At 36.4% G+C, this 23,160-nt stretch overlaps 1 protein-coding gene across 3 annotated transcripts; it reads left to right on the top strand.

The window, feature by feature from the left end:
- Positions 1-339: 339 nt before the first annotated feature.
- Positions 340-21,372, top strand: LOC142985300 (serine hydrolase-like protein). Of its 3 annotated transcripts, none has more exons than XM_076133392.1 (6): positions 340-663; positions 8,826-8,987; positions 16,809-16,916; positions 17,370-17,533; positions 19,776-19,891; positions 20,731-21,372. In XM_076133392.1, exons 1-6 carry the CDS (start codon positions 606-608, stop codon positions 21,029-21,031), a joined length of 909 nt encoding a protein of 302 aa, XP_075989507.1. In that variant the 5' UTR covers positions 340-605; the 3' UTR covers positions 21,032-21,372. The 3 variants fall into 3 exon arrangements, with proteins under 3 accessions (XP_075989507.1, XP_075989508.1, XP_075989506.1); XM_076133391.1 differs by lacking the exons at positions 340-663; positions 8,826-8,987; positions 16,809-16,916; ... (1 more) ...; positions 19,776-19,891; positions 20,731-21,372 and adding exons at positions 10,202-10,315; positions 10,810-11,250; positions 11,652-12,581; ... (1 more) ...; positions 13,590-13,737; positions 15,403-15,492; XM_076133393.1 differs by lacking the exons at positions 16,809-16,916; positions 17,370-17,533; positions 19,776-19,891; positions 20,731-21,372 and adding an exon at positions 9,645-10,571.
- The last annotated feature ends 1,788 nt before the right edge of the window (positions 21,373-23,160 follow it).

Raw genomic sequence — 23,160 nt, forward strand, 5'->3', positions numbered from 1 at the left:
AAAATATTAACAATAATTTTTATACAGAGGTTTAGCTCACTACGTAGCTAAAGAAATATTGAGTATAGTTAAACAAACTTGGGTGCACCAAGTTATATAATAATATGTTATGTATTCGAAAGTAATCGTAATGTACACTTTTCCCAACACTACTATCGCAACAGGTAGCCCATCTGTCACCTGAGAACAACATATCAAAACATCAAACCTCACATGTTTGGCAACACTCGTGTTGTCCTTGTCTTTTATCTCTTACCAAAGCGAGATAGCAATACGGAATCGTGCTCAAAATGTGCCGTAATGCAATATGTCAACATGGATGACAAGATCAGAATTTTAATAAGTTGATAGACTTTGTTATCATATTTGTTTGAATTAAATTCCAAAGGTTAATTGGATAATAGATAAAAATTATAGAATTTATTATTGTTTATTTCTAATCTGTGATAGCATTTTTATGATATATTTGGCAAGTTTTTGAATTAATAGACATAGATTGATAAGGTCCAGTCGTCCTAGGTGTTCCTGTTTGCGTAGGTCCATTAGTGATAGTGCATCCTTTACAAAGTTAGGACATTAAATTGTTATTTTTGTAATATTGTGAAATGAAGTGCGCTCCTTTACGTACTTGGAAGATAAAGGCGCCCTGGGGACAGCTGTCGTGTAAGTATTTATTTACATTCTCAATTATTTTGTGTTAATATTTTTTGTTTTATTATTGCAATATCGATCGGCCCTCCATTCCTTGTATTGGGGGTGGTCACCCCCTTCCTCTGGTAGTTGTCTCTCTCATTCACTCATGTGAGCGATTTGATGTCTTCTCTCAAGTTCTAGAAATAAAGTTATTTTAGTTGCTGCTACTGTTATTTTTTTTATTGCTTTTATAAGCATAATAATTAATTAGAGGAATTTTGATTTTTGTATTTATGGCCATAAGCTGTAATTAAAAAGATTCTCATTAGAAATAATAATTTAAAAAAAACATTAAAATTTTAAAAAATGAATGTTTTCTTACAGTTAATTAATTTTTATGATTGCTATTTGCGAATTAAAAACGTTAGGTGTTTTTAAATGGCTGGTTTTGCTGTTTGAATAGAATAAATAAAGATTAGACTATAGGTATATGCAATTATTATAAAATTAATTAACCTTAATTTCGTATAATAGTATTATTTAAATAATAAATAAAAATGCTGCTTTATCAAAATAGCAATTACATACCTATTTCCTTGGAAAACTTACAAAAGTAATTATATTTTAATTAATTTGCAGTCATGCCACAGCTAAAAATAACATTAATAGATTAAATAAAATTAAAAAAACAGAAATAAATGCATTTGCAATTGACAAGTATGCCTTAGCTCATATTACAGAAAGAATGTCAACTATTTCACTATCACGGTTCATGAGATACAAGCCTGGTGACAGACAGACAGCAAAGTCTCAGTAATAGGGTCCCGTTTTAATCATTCATGTATGGAGCCTTAAAAAAACAATAAATATATATATATAGTGACATACATAACAATATTTATTCTTTTATGGATAGTAAAGACTAGCTTTAACTGCCTTAGATAATTTGATTACACAATTACAATCTTTATTGGGCAATGATAAGTACAAATTTTTAAATATAAGAAGGTAAATTTGCCTAAGAAATAGATTTGTCATCGTAATACTTGAAATAAATACTCTATGGGCAGAACTTAAAAAGTTAAATACATTTATGTCTGACAAAGGGTTACAGCTCAGAGGGTTCACTTAAAACAGTGATAGTCACAATACTGAATTTAAAGGTTTTAAATTCAAGTTGTGTCATTTAAAAACTGTGAAACTAACCCTGAGGTTAATGTTGCTACCTATCCTTTTTGAGATATACCAAATAAATATATAAATATCATTGGACAATGCACACATGGTCATTTGATTCCAAACTAAGCAGAGCTTGTACTATACTAACCAGATAACTGATAAACATACTTATATACTTTTAAATACATACTTATATAAATACATTAACATCCAGGCTCAGAACAAATACTCGTGCTCATCACACAAAGATTTGTCCCAGGTGGGATTCGAACCCACCCACAAATAATATAGTAATTATTAGTAATACAATAATAATTACTGTTTGCTGTCAAAATTTAAACAGTTTTGTGTGAATGTCTGCTAGAATAGATAATTAATAGCATAATAATATTATGTTAGTGCCCTTATAAAACTATGGTTATTTACTTTCTGTACATGTTGCTACACTGCTAAGTTCAGTAGATTTGGCATGATTGAAGTCACATTAATAAGTCCAAGAGACCAGTGTTTAAAGTACTTATCATACTGCTACCCCTGTATTCAGAGGTCATGGGTTTGATTCCCATACAGAACAAAAAATATTACGTCATATTTTGTGACTGATATTAGTATATTTGTCAATCGATCATCAGTAGTGGTTTTAAAAAAAAATATGGAGTCACTGTCAGAGTCTCACAGCTGGGCAAAGGTCTCTCTTTCAGACAGACAAAAAAATGTACATTATCATCACAATAATGTAGGAAATATGCAAAATAAATAAATAATTTGACTAGGTACCTATGTTTTTCATGTTAGTAGTTGTCAAGGTGACTTTTGCTTGTAGACATACATGCATACATACATACAAACATACATGCATACATACAAACAATCATACAGACATACAATCGCGGTCTTTTTCTCCTAAGGGTAGGCGGCAGCTGATTTCAAATAAGTACCTACTTGTTAAGATTTTATGGAATATTGCATAGGTACCTATTATTATTTGACTTTGTCTTATACTTTTCTAACAATTAAGCGATCAAAGCCCAATAGTCATCGACTCGTCGTCGCGTCCTGCAATACTTTCCAAGCGGACCTGAATAACGTTCATTATGATGTAGGGAAATTGTTCAAGTTGTTTGGCCACACATAGGTCTCGGGTTCCCGGTTCCGGCAAAGTAGTGTTAGTGTCTGTTCTTTCTAATTTATATAAGAATATTTTTTAATAGTTCCCCGGACCTTGACAACGGGTCTGGTGTATTCGAACCCACTACACGCGGTGCTACGGTTATTACGGCGAGATGACCACGTTAACCACTGCGCCAAACATGCAGTTAAAACATGGAACTAACATAGCGAAACGTAGATATACCCTGTTTACACCTATGGCTATAATAGGCGCGATACAAAAGCAATGTTTGGTTTCCAATTATACCCCAGCATCAGTGATGTTAATCCTAACTACAAATGTGGACACTAAAAGCAAATGTCGGTTCAAATAAATCGAAATTAAATTCACTCGACGCTACCATACAACTGTTTTTATTATATCACCGGCTCCACACGTTGGCCCCAACGCTCGTGCCAACGTTGGACTGCAAACTCGGTGAGGGGTACACACGTTGGCTGATAAACTAGTTCTGTCCCGTCAGATCGCGAGCGTTGGCGAATTCCTTTGATGAAACTGACACGAGCTGGCCATCTACCAACGCTCGCCCCAACGTTGGGACCAATGCCACTTTCTAGATCCACACGTTGGACGAATAGCGTTAGGGCCTATATTGGGCCTTCTAGGTCAGTGGTTACCAACCAGTAGTCCGCGGACCACCAGTGGTCCGTGGAAGTCAAAATATGGTCCGCGAATGATTTTAAAATGTATAATTTTCAGGATGATTATTACACTTTAATTTTAATATACTTACATAGTGGTCCCTGCTAACAAGAATAATATAAAAGTGGTCCCGGACTAAAGAAAGGTTGAGAACCCCTGTTTTAGATCCACACGTTGGACGAATAGCGTTGGGGCCAATATTGGGGCCAACGTGTGGAGCCGGCGTATTACTTCGTGCAGCTGCAAGCCCGGATTTCCAGGGGCCTGTTGCTATGTCCAACCAACCCCCTTCCACCATCCCCTACCTGTAACAGGGTGGGGTAGGTAGTGCGTTTCGCTGTTGATATTAAACCGATATTTCGTGTTAACGGATTGTGTGCCCCGCGGCTGCGATGACCCGAGCAATATGGCCGCGGTTAAGTTACGTTAGCGAGGTCGGGAAATGGATGGGTCGTTTTTTAAGTTGTAGTTTTTAAGGGTTTTAGGGTATGTAGATGTCAGAAATGATTAATGGTTTATGAACGTTCTACAAATCGTACTGTTATTATGGTTAAGCGACCTTGAATAGGTCGATTCTGAGATGAGTCTCATAGAGACAGAATTGACAGTCTTAATTAATCCATTGTGGGACTATCGGCGGCGCACTATCTCGCAAATCTAGGTGCAGTGAAGGAATGTCAATAAGGTCAAATATTGGATGGATTGTTATAAGTTTTCCGAGACATACTTTATTCTTGCTCACCCGAACATAGAGACGCTTAGTTTATACCATTAAACAGTCACCCATCTTAGGAATGCTCGCGCGAAAGATGCTTAACCCACAGATATTTCACCGTCCGGTGAGTGCAACTGACTATAATCGCTGTAAACTTTTTAGATTTTGCGTTGCGTTCAACTTTTTTTTGCCCCTATACATTTTTGTACTAAATAAAAAAATTGGGTTAAAATTTTATTTAAAAGAATTGAAAGTATACCTTCGAGAACATTCGTATTTCGCACGGGTAATATTTTTTCCCCGAACAGTATATGGCATCACTAGAAGGACGTTTGGTTGATTTACCAAATGTTTTTCCTTGAATTGCGTGGGTATTGAATGTCGTGGGTTCAAGTCCCTTATGAGAAAAATTATAAGTATCTATGTGAGTATGATTTGATTGTGATTTATATTATTTCTAAGAATTTTTTAAGTTTGACGTGTCTGTTTGTTTGTCTGTGACACCATAACTCCCGAACGGATGCAGTGATTTCAATTTAGTTTTTTTTTTATGTATTAATATCAACGTAAAAGTCCGAAGAAATATTTAATATTAAATATTTTTTGCAGTTTTACGTAAATATTTTATGATAATAATATATCATGCACTGATGCTTTCAGTATAACAAACATACATAAAATCACGCCTTCTTTCCCATAGAGGTAGGCAGAGACCAGAGAACGCCACTTGGTACGATCCATACAAACTTTCTTTGCCTCATTCACATACATACATCTTGTCATACAGAACGAGTAACGAGTACTACGAAAGTCGGAAATAATGAAAAATGAGACTACAAAACACTCCTGCCCACCCAAACATGCACATACAAGCGTAATTTTATAGTAAAATCAAATACATCCAGTGCTTTCAAAACGTTCGAGAACGAGGCTTAATACCAGGAATGCTATTTATAGACTCCTCTCCCTGCCCCCCTTCCACCTCACCCGTTGCATCACCCCCTATTCCTGCAAATATAGGGGGTGAAGGGTGGCGAGCGGTCCGTCACGGCTGCGTGCGCTATCAATGCTCCTCATAGTTACTCGAGCCGCGCTACTAGATGGCAGCACTTGTGCGTACGGGATAAATGATTTGCAAAATTTGATTTGGAAACGTTTGTGAATATATATTTTCAAGTTTTTTGCAATAATATTTAAAAATGACTATAAAAGTGTGTTCTTAATTGTGTGAATTGTGTTTGTTACAAATTTAGTTTTTGTTCGTGTCGGTTTAAGGATTGAAATTAAAGGTAATTATTCGTTTTTAAATATAAGTATATGTAGTTTATTTGTGTGTAGCTTGAAACTATATTTCACGAAATAAATGCTAAAGAATACCTCCCAAAGAAAATAAATTAAACTCGTCTTTATTACATGGGGCTCCGTTTTGCTTTGGGGCCCTCTGATGATAAAACTATATTCATCATTTATTCTACGGGGCCCCATTACTGAGGTCCTCTTACTAACCTTTGAAGAGGTTCAACGTTAACACAGACTGAATAGACTCAGTAGTTAAGTAGAGAGATGTATTTGAAGTCGGATATTTAGATTTAATTACTACAATAAATATGATTGGACAACTCACACACGGTCATTTGATTCCAAACTAAGCAGAGCTTGTACTATGGTAACTAAATCTATACTAATATAAAGCTGAATAACTAATAAACATTCTTAAATACTTCTAAATACATACTTATATAGAGAATTCACTACAATACCGGGAACTCTCCGAGCTAGGGGCCCCAGTATACGTGGGGCTCCGGTCCCCAATGTAAAGCTTATTTGTAGAACATTTTGGAAATTCAGTGATGCTTTTTGTTTTATTATTTAAAGTAGTGCTTTGTTAGGGTGCTTTATTTTTATTTATTAGATTGTGTGTGCTTTTTACTGTCATTTTCGTATCAGTAAATCGTATTTATTACGTAATAGGAAGTTCATATTTTAATTGCTATAAAAGTGTAGTTGACTGGGTTACCGAAAAATTATCAAACTTGTACTCGTAAAAGGTTCATCTAAAATGCTCATACTTCTAAATTCTTTCATTAAATAATGATGAAATTGTAATTATTACTAACTGAAACACAGGCACTCATTTGAAACCAACGAAAATACGAAATAGTGACGACACTATGTCGTATTTCTATACCAAAATGTGTTTATGACATTTCATAAAGAGTAGCTGATTTGACTGGTAGTCCTATTAATTAGCCAATAATTTAATTGTTTCTTTGCTTTGTTATTGTTCAGATGTTGCCTAGTTATAATCCCTACGCTGTTACTACTGCATACTGTGCCTTTCATTGTGGGTTCGATTCCCATACATACAAATTGTCTTTAACACCAGAAAAATGATAATTTCATTCCGTTTACTATTGTTGAGTTTTCTTAAGAACCTAATTTTGGGGTTGCTAGCGAGTCGTAATGCAATACTTACCGCGGAAATCCAATAGATGGGTGATCGCTTGACAGTATCTGAACTGAGCGTCTCCGTGCTTTTGAAAGCACGTAAAACATCCCTATAGTTGTCGATTAAGATAACAGTCGTTAAGCCATGTCAAAGGCCTTTCGGGCTTGAACAGCTTTGACACTAAGTTAACCACAGTTGTTGTATAAAGTTTTAATTTTTGTATTGTTTATACGGATAGCTTGCTAAAGGATATCGTCTTAGACGATTACATCAGGAATATAAAGGTAAGAGGTTTCAATGAAAGAAGGTCGTAAGATGCTGTCAATATAAGTGCACTTACGTCATTCTTCCATTGTTTGAAAGCAGAGTAGACTTGAGAATAGACTGTACTATAGTCCAACAACTTAGCAGAGAGGGGGATTTGCGGGGTTCGGAGGTGTATACAATTTAAAATTAAATACATTTTCGTTAAACTATTTATGCAAGTTTTCATCATAATGTTTTTCTTGACTTTAGAGCAAGTGATAATTATGTATACACACATTACTTCGGACAGTCATTGGTTGCCTCGGGTTCGAACCGCCGGCGCCGCCGCCGGCCACACGCATGCCACACGCGTCTTAGGTCGGGGAAAGTCTTTTCGCATTATATTATGTACTAGCTTTTACCCGCGTGTAAATGTGTAATTTTCCCGGGTAAAAAGTACCCAGTGTCCTTCGTCGGGTATCAAAATATCTCCATACCAAATTTCATCCAAATTGGTTCTGTAGTTTAGGCGTGATTGAGTAGCAGACAGACAGACAGACAGAGTTACTTCCGCATTTATAATATTAGTATGGATGAACTTGTAATAAAATCTCTTTGGCTTCAAGAATCACAAATGAGTACACGGTTCATTAGGTTTCTTTCAGTGAGCTCGTGAGGTACCCAAATATCGAGCTTTTGTGTGTAGAGAAAAGATTTTATTACAAGTTCATACATACTATAATGCGAAAAGACTTTCCCCGACCTAATATTCACCACTTGGGTATCACTGCTGTACACCTTTGGTTAAAACAGGCGTAATGTTATGTAGAAAAAAGGATGTCAAAAAAAATACCATTTTATTTCGCCTCCAATAACTAAGTTAGGTAGGAAGTTTATCAAAGTTATTGACTTCGCATCTGCGCGTTGCGTCGCGTTGCATCGCGTGGCGTACGTCGCTCGCGTTGCGCAACGCATTATTATTGATCGACATGTATAGCTGGACTTTATAAACTAAGTCATTTACAGATACAAGTTATAAATGCAGTTATAGTTCTTTTGGTATTAAAAATGTTACTAACGCATAGTCTCCTTATGGCGCAATGGTTATAGTAGTCGCCACACTACCATTGGTAAAGTATTGGTCGGGAATTTGTTCGTTTATCACACGGAACATTAATATTTGTGCAATTTACAATTAGATTTTTTCGGGTTGCTATGTACTTTTGTAAAAGTTTGTTATATCCCCGCGATATAAGAGCAATTCTAAAGAGAGATTTAAGTTGACTGCCTTTGTGGTAACATTGGTAATGCATGCGACTACCGCACGGAGATTCAGGTTCGAATCCTGGATTGGGACAAAAAAATAATACTGAATATTTTTGTAAAGAAATGCTCCATGCATCCTTTTAATAAGTTGAGGTGATAGACCTCTGTGTCTCGGAGAGCATCTAAAGAAGTCGGTCCTACGCCTGATCTCTCACTGGTCGTGTCGGTTTAGCCGTCCCACCGGACTATGAAAGTGTACCGTGTATAATTGTACAATGTACATACACTTGGGCACTATAAACAAAGTCTTGCACAGTTGGCTGGTTACAATGAAACTAGCCAACGAATATCAGCTATCAGCGGTCCTAGCTGATATTCGTTAAGTCTTAGCTGCTAAGAGAACAACTTAAGATTTGTCGTTTTAAAGCACAAAAATGCCGAAGTTCAGGTGGAAACTGTGTTTGCGTACAAATTTTTTTGGCCTATTATAATGTTCTTAAGTCACTTACATCTGTTTTCTCCAGTGACAAGTTGGGGTAACCCCAACAGTCCACCAGTGTTCCTCGTGCACGGTCGCCAAGACTGCGCCGCCACCTTCCAGCCCCTGCTGCAGCTACTGCCCCAGGAGTACTACTTCGTAGCCATCGACATGCCTGGCAGCGGACCTAGCGATCCACTACCCAATGGTTAGTGACCATTATAGACTTTACCATTATCTATACTAATATTATAAAGCTGAAGCATCGCTTGCGTCACATAAGAGAGAATGGGTCAAAATTTTCCCCGTTTTTATAAAAAAAATATTGCTACTCTGCTCCTATTGGTCGTAGCGTGATGATATAGCCTTCCTTGATAAATGGAGTATCTAACACTGAAGATTTTTTTCAAATCGGACCAGTAGTTCCTGAGATTAGCGCGTTCAAACCAACAAACAAACAAACTCTTCAGCTTTATAATATTAGTATAGTATAGATGACATTAGTTTTAATAGCAATGGATATTTGTTAGTATTATTCACAAGCGTATGTTTGAATTTAAAAAAAATGCTGAAAAGATTGTTCGTCTGTTCAGTTTTTTCATACAAAATTTGTCGATAGTTAGTCGACTATCAAAAGTCGCCAGTGGTGGAAAATAGCCTCTGTAAAGGTGAATTCTTTCGCCTAGTGTCGAACGTCTATTATTACAATTTGTGCGCATCGTTTTCAGTTAAAGAAAAAACTATAAATTCTTACCAAATCCTATCAGAGCTTCGTAATACTTTTCTAAAAACCTACAGCTACAAATAAAATAGAAATTGTATTAAGCTAAGTCTGGGGACTTATACGAACTAACCGTTCAATCAGAAATGGAGTACCAAGAAGAAATCGAAGAGAAGCCCCCCGAGTCAGAAAGCGCAGAAGACAGGGGGGGGACATCAGAAGACAAAGAAGACGAAGCAGTAGAAAACACATGTAATACGATCACATCTCCAATATTATTAGATTGGCAGAAGGAGCTATTCATAACGATACCTGACATTTCAGATGGGGCCGATGCAAATGGGAATTTACCCTGGAATATAGTACCTAATTCGAATATTATAGATTCGATTCCTGCATTAGATATCAGCTCCGCAGAAAATCTAGATTCCGGCCTAGAAAGTATTACTAATACAGATGATTGGTTCGATCAGGAAACTATTAGTAGTTTTATAGGTATTGGTCTGCTTAACCCAATTTTGATTGAAGATTCTCAGAGCGATGCCACCCTGTCGCCCCGTCAGCTTATGAGTGAGCAAAATATATTTGGCGGCGAAGGACCTATAAGTAAGTGGATTTCGACGGGTAGTTTGTATGTCTTTTTCGTTGCATCTTATTAAATGGATGTATCAAGAAGAAATAAATGAAGCAAAAAAGATTTTGTGAAGAGAATACGCTTGCAAGAATGAAGTTTTTGATTTGCATTTTATTGTTTTTTTCAATGAGTGTATTGCCGTGCTTTTTGTGACATGCAGTAGCAAGCGAATGGCGGAAATGTAAGTCTTATTTTTGTGGTTTTATTTTGCTTTTGCTGTTATACTTAAAGAGAGTCAGCACTAAGTTTGGAAGTAGGCGAAGTCGCATCTTATAATAGAAAAAAATATATTTTGTAGAATTTTCAGTAAACAAGAGTCTTAACAATAAAAAGCTAAAATAATATCATATTTTTACGGAAATGTGATTGAAGATTTACTTCATAGATTTCTAAAGTTCTAATTTTTCATTAACTTTGTCAAGGCTTTTGTTTACGGTATTTCGACTGCATAAAGACTGCGTGCAGTCTTAGAGTAAGGTAATTCTTGCCTATTATCCAACTTAAGAACAGACATAAGGCTGTGTTATCGCTCCTTTACAAAACACCTACTTCTACATAGACGATATTATAATCTGTACTAACAACTCAAATATCCACAAACAAAACATCTTAGTGCTGGCTCAACACAAAACTTAACCAAACTCCTTACACTAGAACAATCGCGATATTTTACAGGCCCACTACCAATATCGCCGGCGAACAGTCCTCAGCCGATAAAAATAGAAACAGTATCAAATAGAAGGCCGAGAGATTCCCCGGATGACGCCGCTGCTCTACCACATGCGTTCAAGAAAATGCGCGTCGACGAGCCCCGGCCAAAGTTCGAAAGGAATGTCCCAAGCCCTATAACTTGCGACCAACATAATGGATACAAGTGTCAATTTGTTTTAAAATGTACGAAAGATAGTGATGACCAATCGGAAGCGTCTGAATCGGTTGATACGAGTCCTAGTGGGCAGGTGAAAGTGGAGACGCCAGAGGCGGGAGACAGTCCAGATAAGGAAGAATCTGGTGAGGGAAAGGGTGATGCTGAAAATGATGTTATAGAGATTGAATGTCCTACGAGTACGGAGATGCCTAAGGAGCTGATGGAATGGATTAGGGAGTATTTTACTGGTGAGTATTTTTTTGAAAAATTTTAATTAGTTTAACATTTTGATTAATTTGTGATTTTTTTGCGATCCATGTAGGTGGATATATACAGATCGCAAAATACTTAAATTTCTAAGGCAGAATACGATTACGAATATTACCATTGTCGATTAATTTCAAACTGACTGATGTAATGAAAACTGGCCAGCTCACATCTAACCTACTTTAAGATCTCAAATTTTCTATATCAGCAATTGTTATAGGAATCCAATAAAACAAAGAATTTCATGCTAGTTTGTTGTCATAGAAGCCCAAAGCCCATCATAGTTTTTGTATTGAACTTAGCTCTCCTTTTTTAATTTTTTTTTATTTTTATTTGGAAATAGACGTTACCAGCTATCTGTCAAGTAAAATTATCTTTTCAGTGACTGAAGGCTCGACTCTTCAACCAGAAAACCAAGACGAAAGCTACATAGATCTCACGGACCGTCCGAGCCCAGTCACGACTCACCGCGGCGTATCACCGGACTACGAACCGAGTCCCTCAACCAGTCCATTTCGCTATTACGACTTCGGACCCCCCCTAACTAGCTTAGAGAGCGGGTTTTCAAGCGCATCATCAAGTCCCATTCTTCCTTACGAACCACTTGTTCGTTATCTACCAGAGAATTCTCGCGAGATCTCCTCTCGACCTTCGACGACATTTCTGAAATATTGCGAACGTAGGGAAGCCGGGAACAGGTCGCCTCAGCCTTCCACATCGACGCAAGATGCGGCTTCTTCGTCGCAGGCATCTCCTGGAGAACATGTCTTCAAAGTACCAAATGCTGTTCCTCAAAACCCTGGAACTTATCGGCCTCCGTACCCGCAAAGGAACGGCTTCGGATCCAATATTCCATTACCTTTTCATCCAGAATACCAACCGGGTAGCATCTTCGTGCCTGATCAATATATCCCATATCATAATATTATGCCGTCATACGCAGTACCTCCTCACGGGGAGCCAATGCCATACTATTATGAACCCCCAACCACGTACCATGGGTACCCGATGCCTCACCAAATGCCGGCTCCTCATTGGTTAACTTACCATGGGAACTGGGTTTCTTATCAAATGGTACCATATCCTGTTCAGCCTTTAAGACCTATAGATTTCGGTCCACCACGGTTTGCGTTGGAAGACTTTTCAATGCAGAGAATGAATGCTCGGTCGAATGGCGTGAATCGTTCGCGACGTGAGTGCCGACAAAGGCCTGGATATCCAGTCCCCTGCGCTCCTTATATGGAGATGATGAATGAACCTGTGATGCAAATAGGCATTAATTTACGCTTCGTGACCGAATTTCCTCCAGAAGGTAAGAGTAAAACAGGTTTTTTTAGCTTTAGGAAAATAAAAGTTGATATTAACCAGTCGAATCTCTTGCTTTTGGTAAAATATGCATTTAATTAATACGACTGCTGATATGGTCGTGGGATCAATTCCCGGGTTGAACAAAGTACCATTTAATTCGCCTAGCTTATTTTCAAAATTAGCCTGATTGATGGCCATAGGCTCGCCACCTTTTACATGAGACTAACATTGTAAATAGTGAAACCAGGGTGTATTTCATATACCTTGCCTACACCTTTGGGTATAAAATGTACAACTTTTCATTAAGGAAAGACATATCGGTAATATCTTGCAAAAAGTTCAGGTGCGTAGTACTCGTAACCGGCGGTCCTGTATGACAACATGTATGTATGTGAATGAAGCAAAAGATTTATATAAGGGTCATAGCAAGTGGCGCTCTTTTGTCTTTACCATATCAAATGGCGGGGTTTTATATATTTTGTAAATAAAATGTTCCCTTCATCAAAATTAATCTATTCCTAGGCATGGACCAGCCGAGGAGCGCAGACGCCTGGCCACCAAACCCGATGCAAGTGAGGGCAACACAATACATCGCCAGACTGAACCGTCGTGAGTATATTCATTCCACATGCTGCATTACAAAAATGTTTAAACCATCCACACTAATTTACAGACATGCAATTTTAACCCGATATTTTCATTCACCAGCTAGTAATTGTTATTATTTATTTGTACACCCTTTCTCAATTAATTCTCCTTCCTCTTAAACACCTTCACAACAATCTCTGCATCACCCTAAGGTAGACTGGCAGAAAATGTCCCCCGCATTAAGTCCGCCTTTATACAGCTTTGTATAACTTTTAAATAAAAAAAAATATATATATTACCCCATTACTGTCCAACTGCTGGGCAAAGGTGTCCCAGAATGTCAGAAAAACAAACAAACAAACTTTACAATTTGATAATATTAGTATAGATTTATGATGTCTTCTATACAAAGGCTTGCCTTCAGACCCTCGGTACACACCATACTGGAACGAGGAAGCTCGCAGCCAGTTCCGCCACCTGACCCCTCATGGAGGTGTTCCCAGGGAGCCGTGTCATCCGTTCAGAGAAGATGATCCTCCCTCCGGTCCTCGAGGACCCAGCCTGTTTTAAATGTAAGTTTACTACTAAATATTAGGTCGGGGAAAAAGTCTTTTCGCATTATAGTATGTATGAACTTATAATAAAATCTTTTCTCTACACAAAAAGATCGATATTTGGGCACCTCACGAGCTCACTGAAAGAAACCTAATGAACCGTGTACTCATTTGTGATTCTCGAAGCCAAAGAGATTTTATTACAAGTTCATACATACTATATTGCGAAAATACTTTTTCCCCGACCTAATATATATAACTGAAAGATGACTGACATATCCCCGGTTTCTGAGGTACGTATAGCTGTAGTTTATATATTCAATAGCGTTTTTTTATAAGAGTTTAAACGCTATTGAATAGATAAACTACCGCTAAATGTACCTCAGACACCGGAGTGTTAATGACTGTTATATTAAACCCAACTTCGGATTTTAAGCTGGGTTATAAGACAGGGTTAAACGAAAAATGTATTAAACTTGTACCTACTCGTAAAAGGTTAATTTAAAATGCTCAGGCTATGTCATTTTTTCGTAAATAATGTTGAAATTGTACCACAGACTGAAACATTTTATTAGGGCACTTATTCGATACCAACGAAAATACGAAACTGTGACGTCACTATCGTAAATTCTATACTAAAATATGTTTTTGACATTTCATAAAGAGTAGCTGATTTGACTGGTAGTCAAGTACCCTAATAATTCTGAGCTAGCCACTTTCTCTATAGAAAAAAGTTTACATCGACGCTCGATAGATGGCGTTGTGCCTTTTGGCTGAATCGCGCTATGGTTTCGTTACCGCCCGGAGTATATAAGGGCGGCGGGCCGGCGTAAATTATTTACAGGACGTAACTAGAATCAGGTTTCTAATCCAGGATATACAATTGTAAGTTATTATTTTTGAAAAGTTACTTTGTGTAAAAACTTGGTGACTTATTATTCTATATGCTGGACGTTTAGTGCCCGGTTTGTAACGCTAAGCGGTAGTTTATCTTTTCAGTAGTTTGTTATATGAGTTTAAACGCTATTGAATAGATAAACTACCGCTAAATGTACCTCAGAATCCGGGGTAAAACGTGCGAACTAATGCCTATTTTCTAAGGTACATTTAACGGTAGTTTATAATATTCAATAGTGTTTAAACTCATTATAAATGAATATGACTCTAAAAAGTCTTATTCATATGAGAGTTTAAACGCTATTGAATAGATAAACTACCGCTAAATGTACCTCAGCCATTGGGGTAAGTCTTATCATTTTATAGGAGCCTCTCGGACTGACACATTTTTGTATAGAATACGATTTACCCCCGGTTTCTGAGGTACATTTAGCGGGAGTTTATCTATTCAGTAGCGTTTTTTTTGTATGAGCTTTAACGCTATTGAATAGATAAACTACCGCTAAATGTGCCATAGAAACCAGGCATTAGTGACATCACAATTTTGTATGTTAGTTGACATCAAATATCTGAGTTAATGTTTTACTCTATTATAAATTTTATTTCAATATTAAAATAAATAAATTTAATGTCCCACTGCTGGGCAAGGGTCTCCTCCCGTAATGTAGGACGGGTTAGGCCTTGAGACCACCACGCTGGCCAAGTGCGGGTTTGAGTTATTTCAATATTAATAATGAAAAAATCTACTATACATTTAATACAAACTATGTATTTTTATTTCAACAGACACAAGTATACTTCAATCGTCTTTCATCTGTAAATATAAATTAAGAAGAATAATTCGTGATTCAAGATTTACAATAATTAGTATTAAGGTAAGTTCGTGTAATATACATACATACATGCATACATACATACATACATACATACATACATACATACAAACATACATACACGCATACGTCTTTATATATATAATTCTTCTGTAAGTGTGTATGTCACTGAACTTCTCTTAAACGACTGGACCGATTTTGATGAATTTTTTTGTGTGTGTTCAAAGTGATCTGAGAATGGTATAAATTTAAAAAAGTTTAAAATTTTCAAATTAAAGACGTGTAGACAGGACAACGTCTGTCGGGTCCGCTATACATACATAAAATCATGCCTTTTCCCATAGCAGTAGGCAGAGACCAAAGAACGTCACTTGGTACGATCCTTACAAACTTCCCTAGCTTCATTCACATCCATACATGTTAAAAAATTTTAAATCGCGCATAAGACCCGTTACATTATAATATTAATTAATTTTGTTTTTAATTATTATTTTGCGCTTCGACTTGGTATTTTAGTTTTTAATAAGTGAGTTTTAATTTTTGTTGTTGTTTATATACATACATAATATCATGCCTTTTTCCCCATAGGGGTAGGCAGAGACCAAAGAACGTCACTTGGTACGATCCTTACAAACTTCCCTTGTCTCATTCACATACATACATGTTGTCATAAATTTTTACTGTTATTGTGTTACCTACTAATGTTTTATTTTTGTTTTTTCAGTTGTCACTATATACTTTTAATTTTTTATTATTTGTTTTAATAAAGTTGTTTTGTTGATTAACTTATTTTATTTGACAATTTACTCTGTATGAATTTTTAGCTAATATTTATTTTTGGCACTGTTTTAATTTTTTTTTCAGCAATTGAAATAAACTGGAAGATTTTATTTTGCTTTTTATTTGTTTTATTTTGACAACATATTCATATCCTGTTATTGTCTTTATGTTAATTTACTTTTTTGATATTTTTTGTGAAGTAATAAAGATTTTTATCATCATTTTGAGTTTTTTATTTGACAACTGATAAACCATTAAAAAGATAAACAATTTTTTTGCATAAATTACATACAATTTTAAAATTTTATCGCTATTTTTTCAACATTTTATTGATTCCATTAGTTAAAAGTGTCAGTTACCGTATAATTTTCTTATTTATCTGCCAGATATGCTAGCAGACACTTACCTCTAACCCCCGGTTTCTAAGGTACATTTAGCGGTAGTTTATCTATTCAATAGCGTTTAAACACATATAAAAAAACGCTATTGAATAGATAAACTACCGCTAAATGTACTCAGAAACCGGGGGTAAGTCGTGTTGCTATTATTATTTAATATTATTAATATATTTGTGTACAGGTATAAAAATAATGCGGTTTCACTTCCTGGGTGCGATGGAGGTGGCCATAGAGCATCTCGGATGGAAGTCCTTCATCTTTATAGGACATTCTATGGGGTGTGAACAAGGTGACTTTAAGTTATTAGTATTATAAGTACTGTGAGATGTTTGTCTGTCTGTATATATTGTTAAAGGCCTGGTGCAGTGGTTAGGCTAGGCCACTGTGTCGTGAGGTTGTGAGTTTGATTCCAATCATGGTTTTATTTGGCAGGGTTGTATAGTAATCTGGGGTAAAGACAGACTATTGTTTTTAATTAAAAACTCGGGTAAAGCCGCGGTAATAAGTTTTTTTTATTTTTCTTTTTCCAACTTAAACTCGTGGTTGCTCTTGTGTCGCGGGGATTTTGACAAACATACAAACAATGAAAACCAATTAATTTTATATTATATTTTCCGATCGCCCAAATATTTGTTGTGGGAATCGAACCTACAATCTTCCTGCGCACTGGTAATGCCAGGCAACGACCTTAACCACAGTACCACGGGTGGCGGAGTAACTAAACTTAATTATCTTTCCCTAGGTCTATTCTTCAACTCGCTATACCCAGGAAGGATAACCAAAATGATACTGTTAGACGCAGAGCCTACACTCCGTAGGTTACAGGTTCAAAACCTGGCCGAGTACCAGCCGAAATTCTACAACGATTATTACGATAATTATTGGAAGGAAAACTATTATTATCGGGTAAGTATTTTAATATTTTTCAGGGCTTTTTTTAACTACTCCTTATACAAAAAAAAAACAGAAATAAAATTAATATTTAAAGGAGCTCTCATACAACAAATGTGCTCTGCTGTCTGTCCGTCCGTCTGTCACCAGGTTGTATTTAATAAACTCTTTGGTTTCTTCTCTCGTTGGCTTCAAGAATCACAAATGAGTACACGGTTCATTAGGTGTCTTTCAGTGAGCTCGTAAGCTACCAAAATATCGAGTTTTTTGTGTAGAGAAAAGATTTAATTACAAGTTCATACATACTATAATGCGAAAAGACTTTTTCCCCGACCTAATAAGTTCATGGGCCTGAAAAATGTGTTCAAAATCAAAATCAAAATCAAATCATTTATTCATTTAGGTCAAATATTGACACTTATGATAGTCGTTACAATTACTGAATCTACCACTAGCTCGGAAAGGGGGTAGAGCCTTATGAGAAGAGCTAGCGAGAAACTCACGGCCACTCTTTTCAATCGCCAAAAAGTTTTACAATGTGGTTGATACAATAATTGATCATGCGAGGAGCTGCCAACAATCAGCGATATAGACTAAACGTCAATTAAGTTAAATGAACATAGCTAGGTTATTTATTAGTCTCTGATCATACCGTATGTTGGGAGCACCTACTAGCACGTGATAATAAGAATATGGGCAGCAAGTGAGCACTCTGGTTGTGAACATTATAAAAGAAAAAAGTGACAGTTTTATGAATAACATCAAATTGTACGTAACATCACCTATTTGCATCATTAATTGCCCATATTTTACAATATTTAGACCTACTGCTACTGAGTTTATACAATTTATAGCAAAGTTCCCTAATTTCAAAGAATCCTAATCAAGCGAGCGACTAATCCCAAGAGCTATTGTCGTTTAGATACTCATCAATTCTGTAATAAGCTTTCCTAACGAGATGTTCCTTAACAGCAACTTTGAATTTTGGCAGGGGTAAATCCATGATGTGCTTTGGAAGCTTGTTGAAGAAACGAATGCCGAGACCTACAAACGAATTGTGCACCTTGTGTAAACGATGATGGGGACCTACTAATTTGTGTCTGTTTCTAGTGTTGTAATTGTGTCTATCGCTATTTGTTGCGAAAGTCCCTAAATTTTGTTTTATATACAACAAGTTTGCAAGCACATACTGTGATGACACCGTCAGTATCCCTATCTGCCCAAAAAGCTCTCTCAAGGAGTCTCGCGCTCCTAAACTATAAATTGCACGGATAGCTCTTTTTTGAAGGACAAAAATAACATCTATATCAGCAGCCTTACCCCACAGTAATATACCGTAAGACATGACGCTGTGAAAATAACTAAAGTAAACCAGTCTTGCCGCATCCACACCAGCAAACTGTCTTACTTTTCTGATTGCGTACGCGGCGGAGCTGAGTCTCCCCGAGAGATGCGCTATTTGAGTGCCCCATTGGAGCTTGCTATCCAGACTGATACCTAAAAAAGTTGCCGAATCTACCAAATCGATAGTTTGCCCATTTACGACCATGTTAGTACCTAAATTCCTCGCGTTGGGCATAGTGAACCTAATGCACTTAGTTTTGTCAGAATTTAATAACAGATTATTACAAGTGAACCAGTTGTGGACCTGTTCAAGAATACTATTGATATCAATAAAACAAGACTTCGAACGATCTACTTTAAAAATGAGTGAAGTGTCATCTGCAAATAATATAATATCACATAAGTCCTGCACCTGAAAGGGGAGATCGTTTATATATACGAGAAAAAGAAACGGACCGAGTATCGAACCCTGAGGCACGCCGAGAGAAACAGCTGAACCTGAAGACCTTACACCATTGATATCTACTCGTTGAATCCTATTACTCAAATATGACGCAAGTAAATCGAGCGCTGTATCCCTAATTCCATAGTGGTTTAGTTTCCTAAGGAGCGTATTATGTTGGACACAGTCAAATGCTTTGGAGAGATCGCAGAACACCCCAATGGCGTCCTGGGATGTCTCCCAAGCATCATAGATATGCTTGACGAGCGAAATACCTGCATCGATCGTTGACCTACCCTTTGTGAAACCATACTGTTTACCATGAAATAGCTGATTCGAGTTAAAGTGACCTTCGAGCTGCTCTAATATGACCTTTTCGAAGATTTTGCTAACCGCAGGCAAGATGGAAATGGGCCTGAAATTGCTGGGCTCACTCTTAGATCCCTTCTTAATCCCTTCTGTTATTTTCAGACGTACACGAAGCCTCAGGCTACTGAAGCTCTGATGAAGGCTCGCAACCTGACGGAGGATAAGGCTTCTGTACTACTTAGCACCAGTCTTATACACGTCAAAGATGACCAGTACAGGTACCAGTCTATATTTAATATACTATAGTAATTAGTCTCCAGTTAAAATTGAAGCTATGTTTCCAATAATTCATAAAAACAACGACTAATACATCTTTAATTAAAAATGGAGCTACTTTAAACCAGACTTCAATACAAGTTATTCATGAAAACCGAATTTAATGCAAATAATAATTTAATTATACCGACTTTAAAGCAAATTTTAGGTAAAGTAACAAATAAAATAGACGAAATTAATAACAAAACTTATTTAAAGTCGGTTTAAAATGCCCATAATTACAGTTTTCATTTTACACTAGCAGACTGGCCCGACTTCGTCCGGGTACAGAACAATTTTATCTCAATCCCATTCCTGGGGAAATAGAAACCTTATCTAGACAGCCACAAATATATTACAAAAGAATCATCCAATTTAGTCCAGTTATTCAAAAGTTAATTATCAATCTTTAATTAAAAATGGAGCTACTTTAAACCAGACTTCAATACAAGTTATTCATGAAAACCGAATTTAATGCAAGTAATAATTTAATTATACCGACTTTAAAGCAAATTTTAGGTAAAGTAACAAATAAAATAGACGAAATTAATAACAAACTTATTTAAAGTCGGTTTAAAATGTCCACAAATACAGATGTTTTATACACTAGTAGACTGGCCCGGTTTCGTCCGTTTATGGAACAATTTTATCTCGATCCCATTCCTGGGGAAATACAAACCTTGTCCCAATAGCCACAAAAATATTACAAAAGAATCATCAAATTTAGTCCAGTTATTCAAAAGTTATGCCCGTACATAAATTTCGGTGATTCATTTTTATTTACATACATTTTCTTTCACAGATTCTCCTGGGACCGTCGTTTAAAAATGCCAGCACCACAAAACTACCCAAACACGTATTACTTCGCACTTTTCAAGAACATTCCTAAAACTCTTCTTATATCGGCTTCCGAAAGCATCTTCCCTAAGACTCAAGCTAAAGCCGGCTCTCTGGAACTAATAGGTATGATGTCGAAATTGAGTAATTTTAGCCAAGTGATAGTCGAAGGTGATCATGATGTGCATCTAAGTTATCCTGAAAGAGTGGCGCCGTATGCGGCTGCGTTTTTAACTGAAAATATCGTTTTGGCTAGTAAATTATAATGTTAAAATTTGTGGTTAAATTTTCGTTGTTGTAAATTTTGTTTCGCTGCTAAATTACTCGACTAATCGGCTTTAGTAGAGTATAACTTACTAAAGTTGGCATTAGTCGATTGGGTGCATTAACTACTAAATTACTCAACTAGGCTTTAGTCGAGTAAATTAGTGAGTTATTTAGTTGAGATGGTATGTTCTTGACTATATTCGAATAGTTACTAAATTACTCAACTAGGCTTTAGTCGAGTATAAATAACTAAAGTTTACGTTAGTCTACATCTTGTTCTGTATTCGAATACCTACTAAATTACTTAACTCTTAAGTCGAGTAAATTAGTAAGTATTTTAGTCGAGTCAATACATCTTGTTATATTTTTCTTTAATAAGCGACTATCAGTGAACACTTGTGTCCAATCTCAATTTTCATTTAATCAAGTTCGATTCAGAAATTTATTTTCAAGGTAGGTTACTTGAAAAGTCAGGTGTTAACAATAATGGTTTAACCTTTAGATAGCTTAGCAGATGAAAAATTTGACAGTTGTTTTATAAACTGTCGCTATTTAGCAAATGGGTTAACTGACAGTTATTTCTAAATTGTTAAACTGGCATTTATAATGACAAAAATATTTAAGTCTCTAAATTGAAGCAAGATTTAGTGCTAAGTGCTAACAGTCAATCATTTTTTTTATAAAATAAGTAGTTTATGTCCGGGTCTCCTCTATGAAAGATAAGTTTTTCTTAGTATTAAGATTTTTTATAAAAAAACGGGTCTCCCTTAAGGAATGGTTAGTTTTAAGACGTTTTCAAATGGTTTAAGGTTTAAGTAATTAGTAATTAGGTATAAAATAAATTTAGCTGCCATTTTGATAGGGGCAGTAATCGAGAAGAAAAAGCCAGTTGCGCTCACCGGTCGGTAAACGATCTGCGGGTAAAGCAACCCTTTTCGCGGACATACTATAGATGGGTGACCGTAAAATGGTCTATGAAATAAGCGTCTTGGTGCTTCGGAAGGCACGTAAAAAGTCGGTCCCGGTTGTTGTAAATAAGATAACAGTCGTTAAGCCACGTCAAAGGCCTTCGGGCGGCTTGAACAACTTTGATTACCATACGATTAAATAAAAAAGAAATGTTATTGCTACGCAGAGGTGTCAGGTTCGAACCTCTTGTCGGGTAAAAGTGAAAGAGATTTTCTATCGAGAAATTTGTCACGTGGTGATTAAAAAATTGAGGTTGTTGACCTCCGTGCCTAGCACGTAAAGTAGTCTACTACGCGTGACCTCTCACCGGTCGTGTCGGTTATCCGTCCCACCGGACTATGAGAGTGAAGGAATAGAGAGTGTACCTGTGTATTGTACACAAGACACTATAAACAAAATCTTGCTGATCAACAGGCTTACTCCCGAGAGAATCAAGTCGAAAAACCGGTAAATATCCCACTGCTGGGCAAGGGTCTCCTCCCGTAATGAGGGAGGGGTTAGGCCTTGAGTCCACCACGCTGGCCAAGTGCGGGTTGGGGACTTTGCATGCCCTCAATAAATTGGTTTAGGCGCATTAGGGCTAATTCTCATTATGGCAACCGACTCGCTAATGGACTACTTCTCATTATGGCCACTTCTCATTTTGGCTACTTCTGAATACGGCTACTTCTCACTTGGGCTACTTCTCAATAGGGCAACTTCTCACTTGGGCTACTTCTCGTTAGGGCTACTTTTGTTTATTGAAATAAATACTGTCTTTATGTACCTACATATAAACATGTTTATACATTCATAAGAGATTAATGACATTATTATAAGAATAAATCAACATTAATTGAACCAATGTAATAGGTAAGTATACAATGTTATAAGTATTACTTCTTGTAATTACTTTAGTCTGGTTTGAAACTAACATTTATTTATAACATACACAAATCAATAGTTAAAGGATATGTAAAAATTACTAGGTGTTACTTCTTTTATTTACTTTAATTTCAATAAAATCAAGATGAATACTAGGGAGGTACCAAATTTTCTAGTAAAGGCACAATACTGCCATCCATCTTATACGTCCACAATAATATAAGTTGTCACGTAATGCAGACTAAAGTAATTACAAGAAGTAATACTTATAACATTGTATACTTACCTATTACAT

This window comes from Anticarsia gemmatalis, chromosome 29, assembly GCF_050436995.1.
Source record: "Anticarsia gemmatalis isolate Benzon Research Colony breed Stoneville strain chromosome 29, ilAntGemm2 primary, whole genome shotgun sequence".
Classification (NCBI taxonomy): Eukaryota; Metazoa; Arthropoda; class Insecta; order Lepidoptera; family Erebidae; genus Anticarsia; species Anticarsia gemmatalis.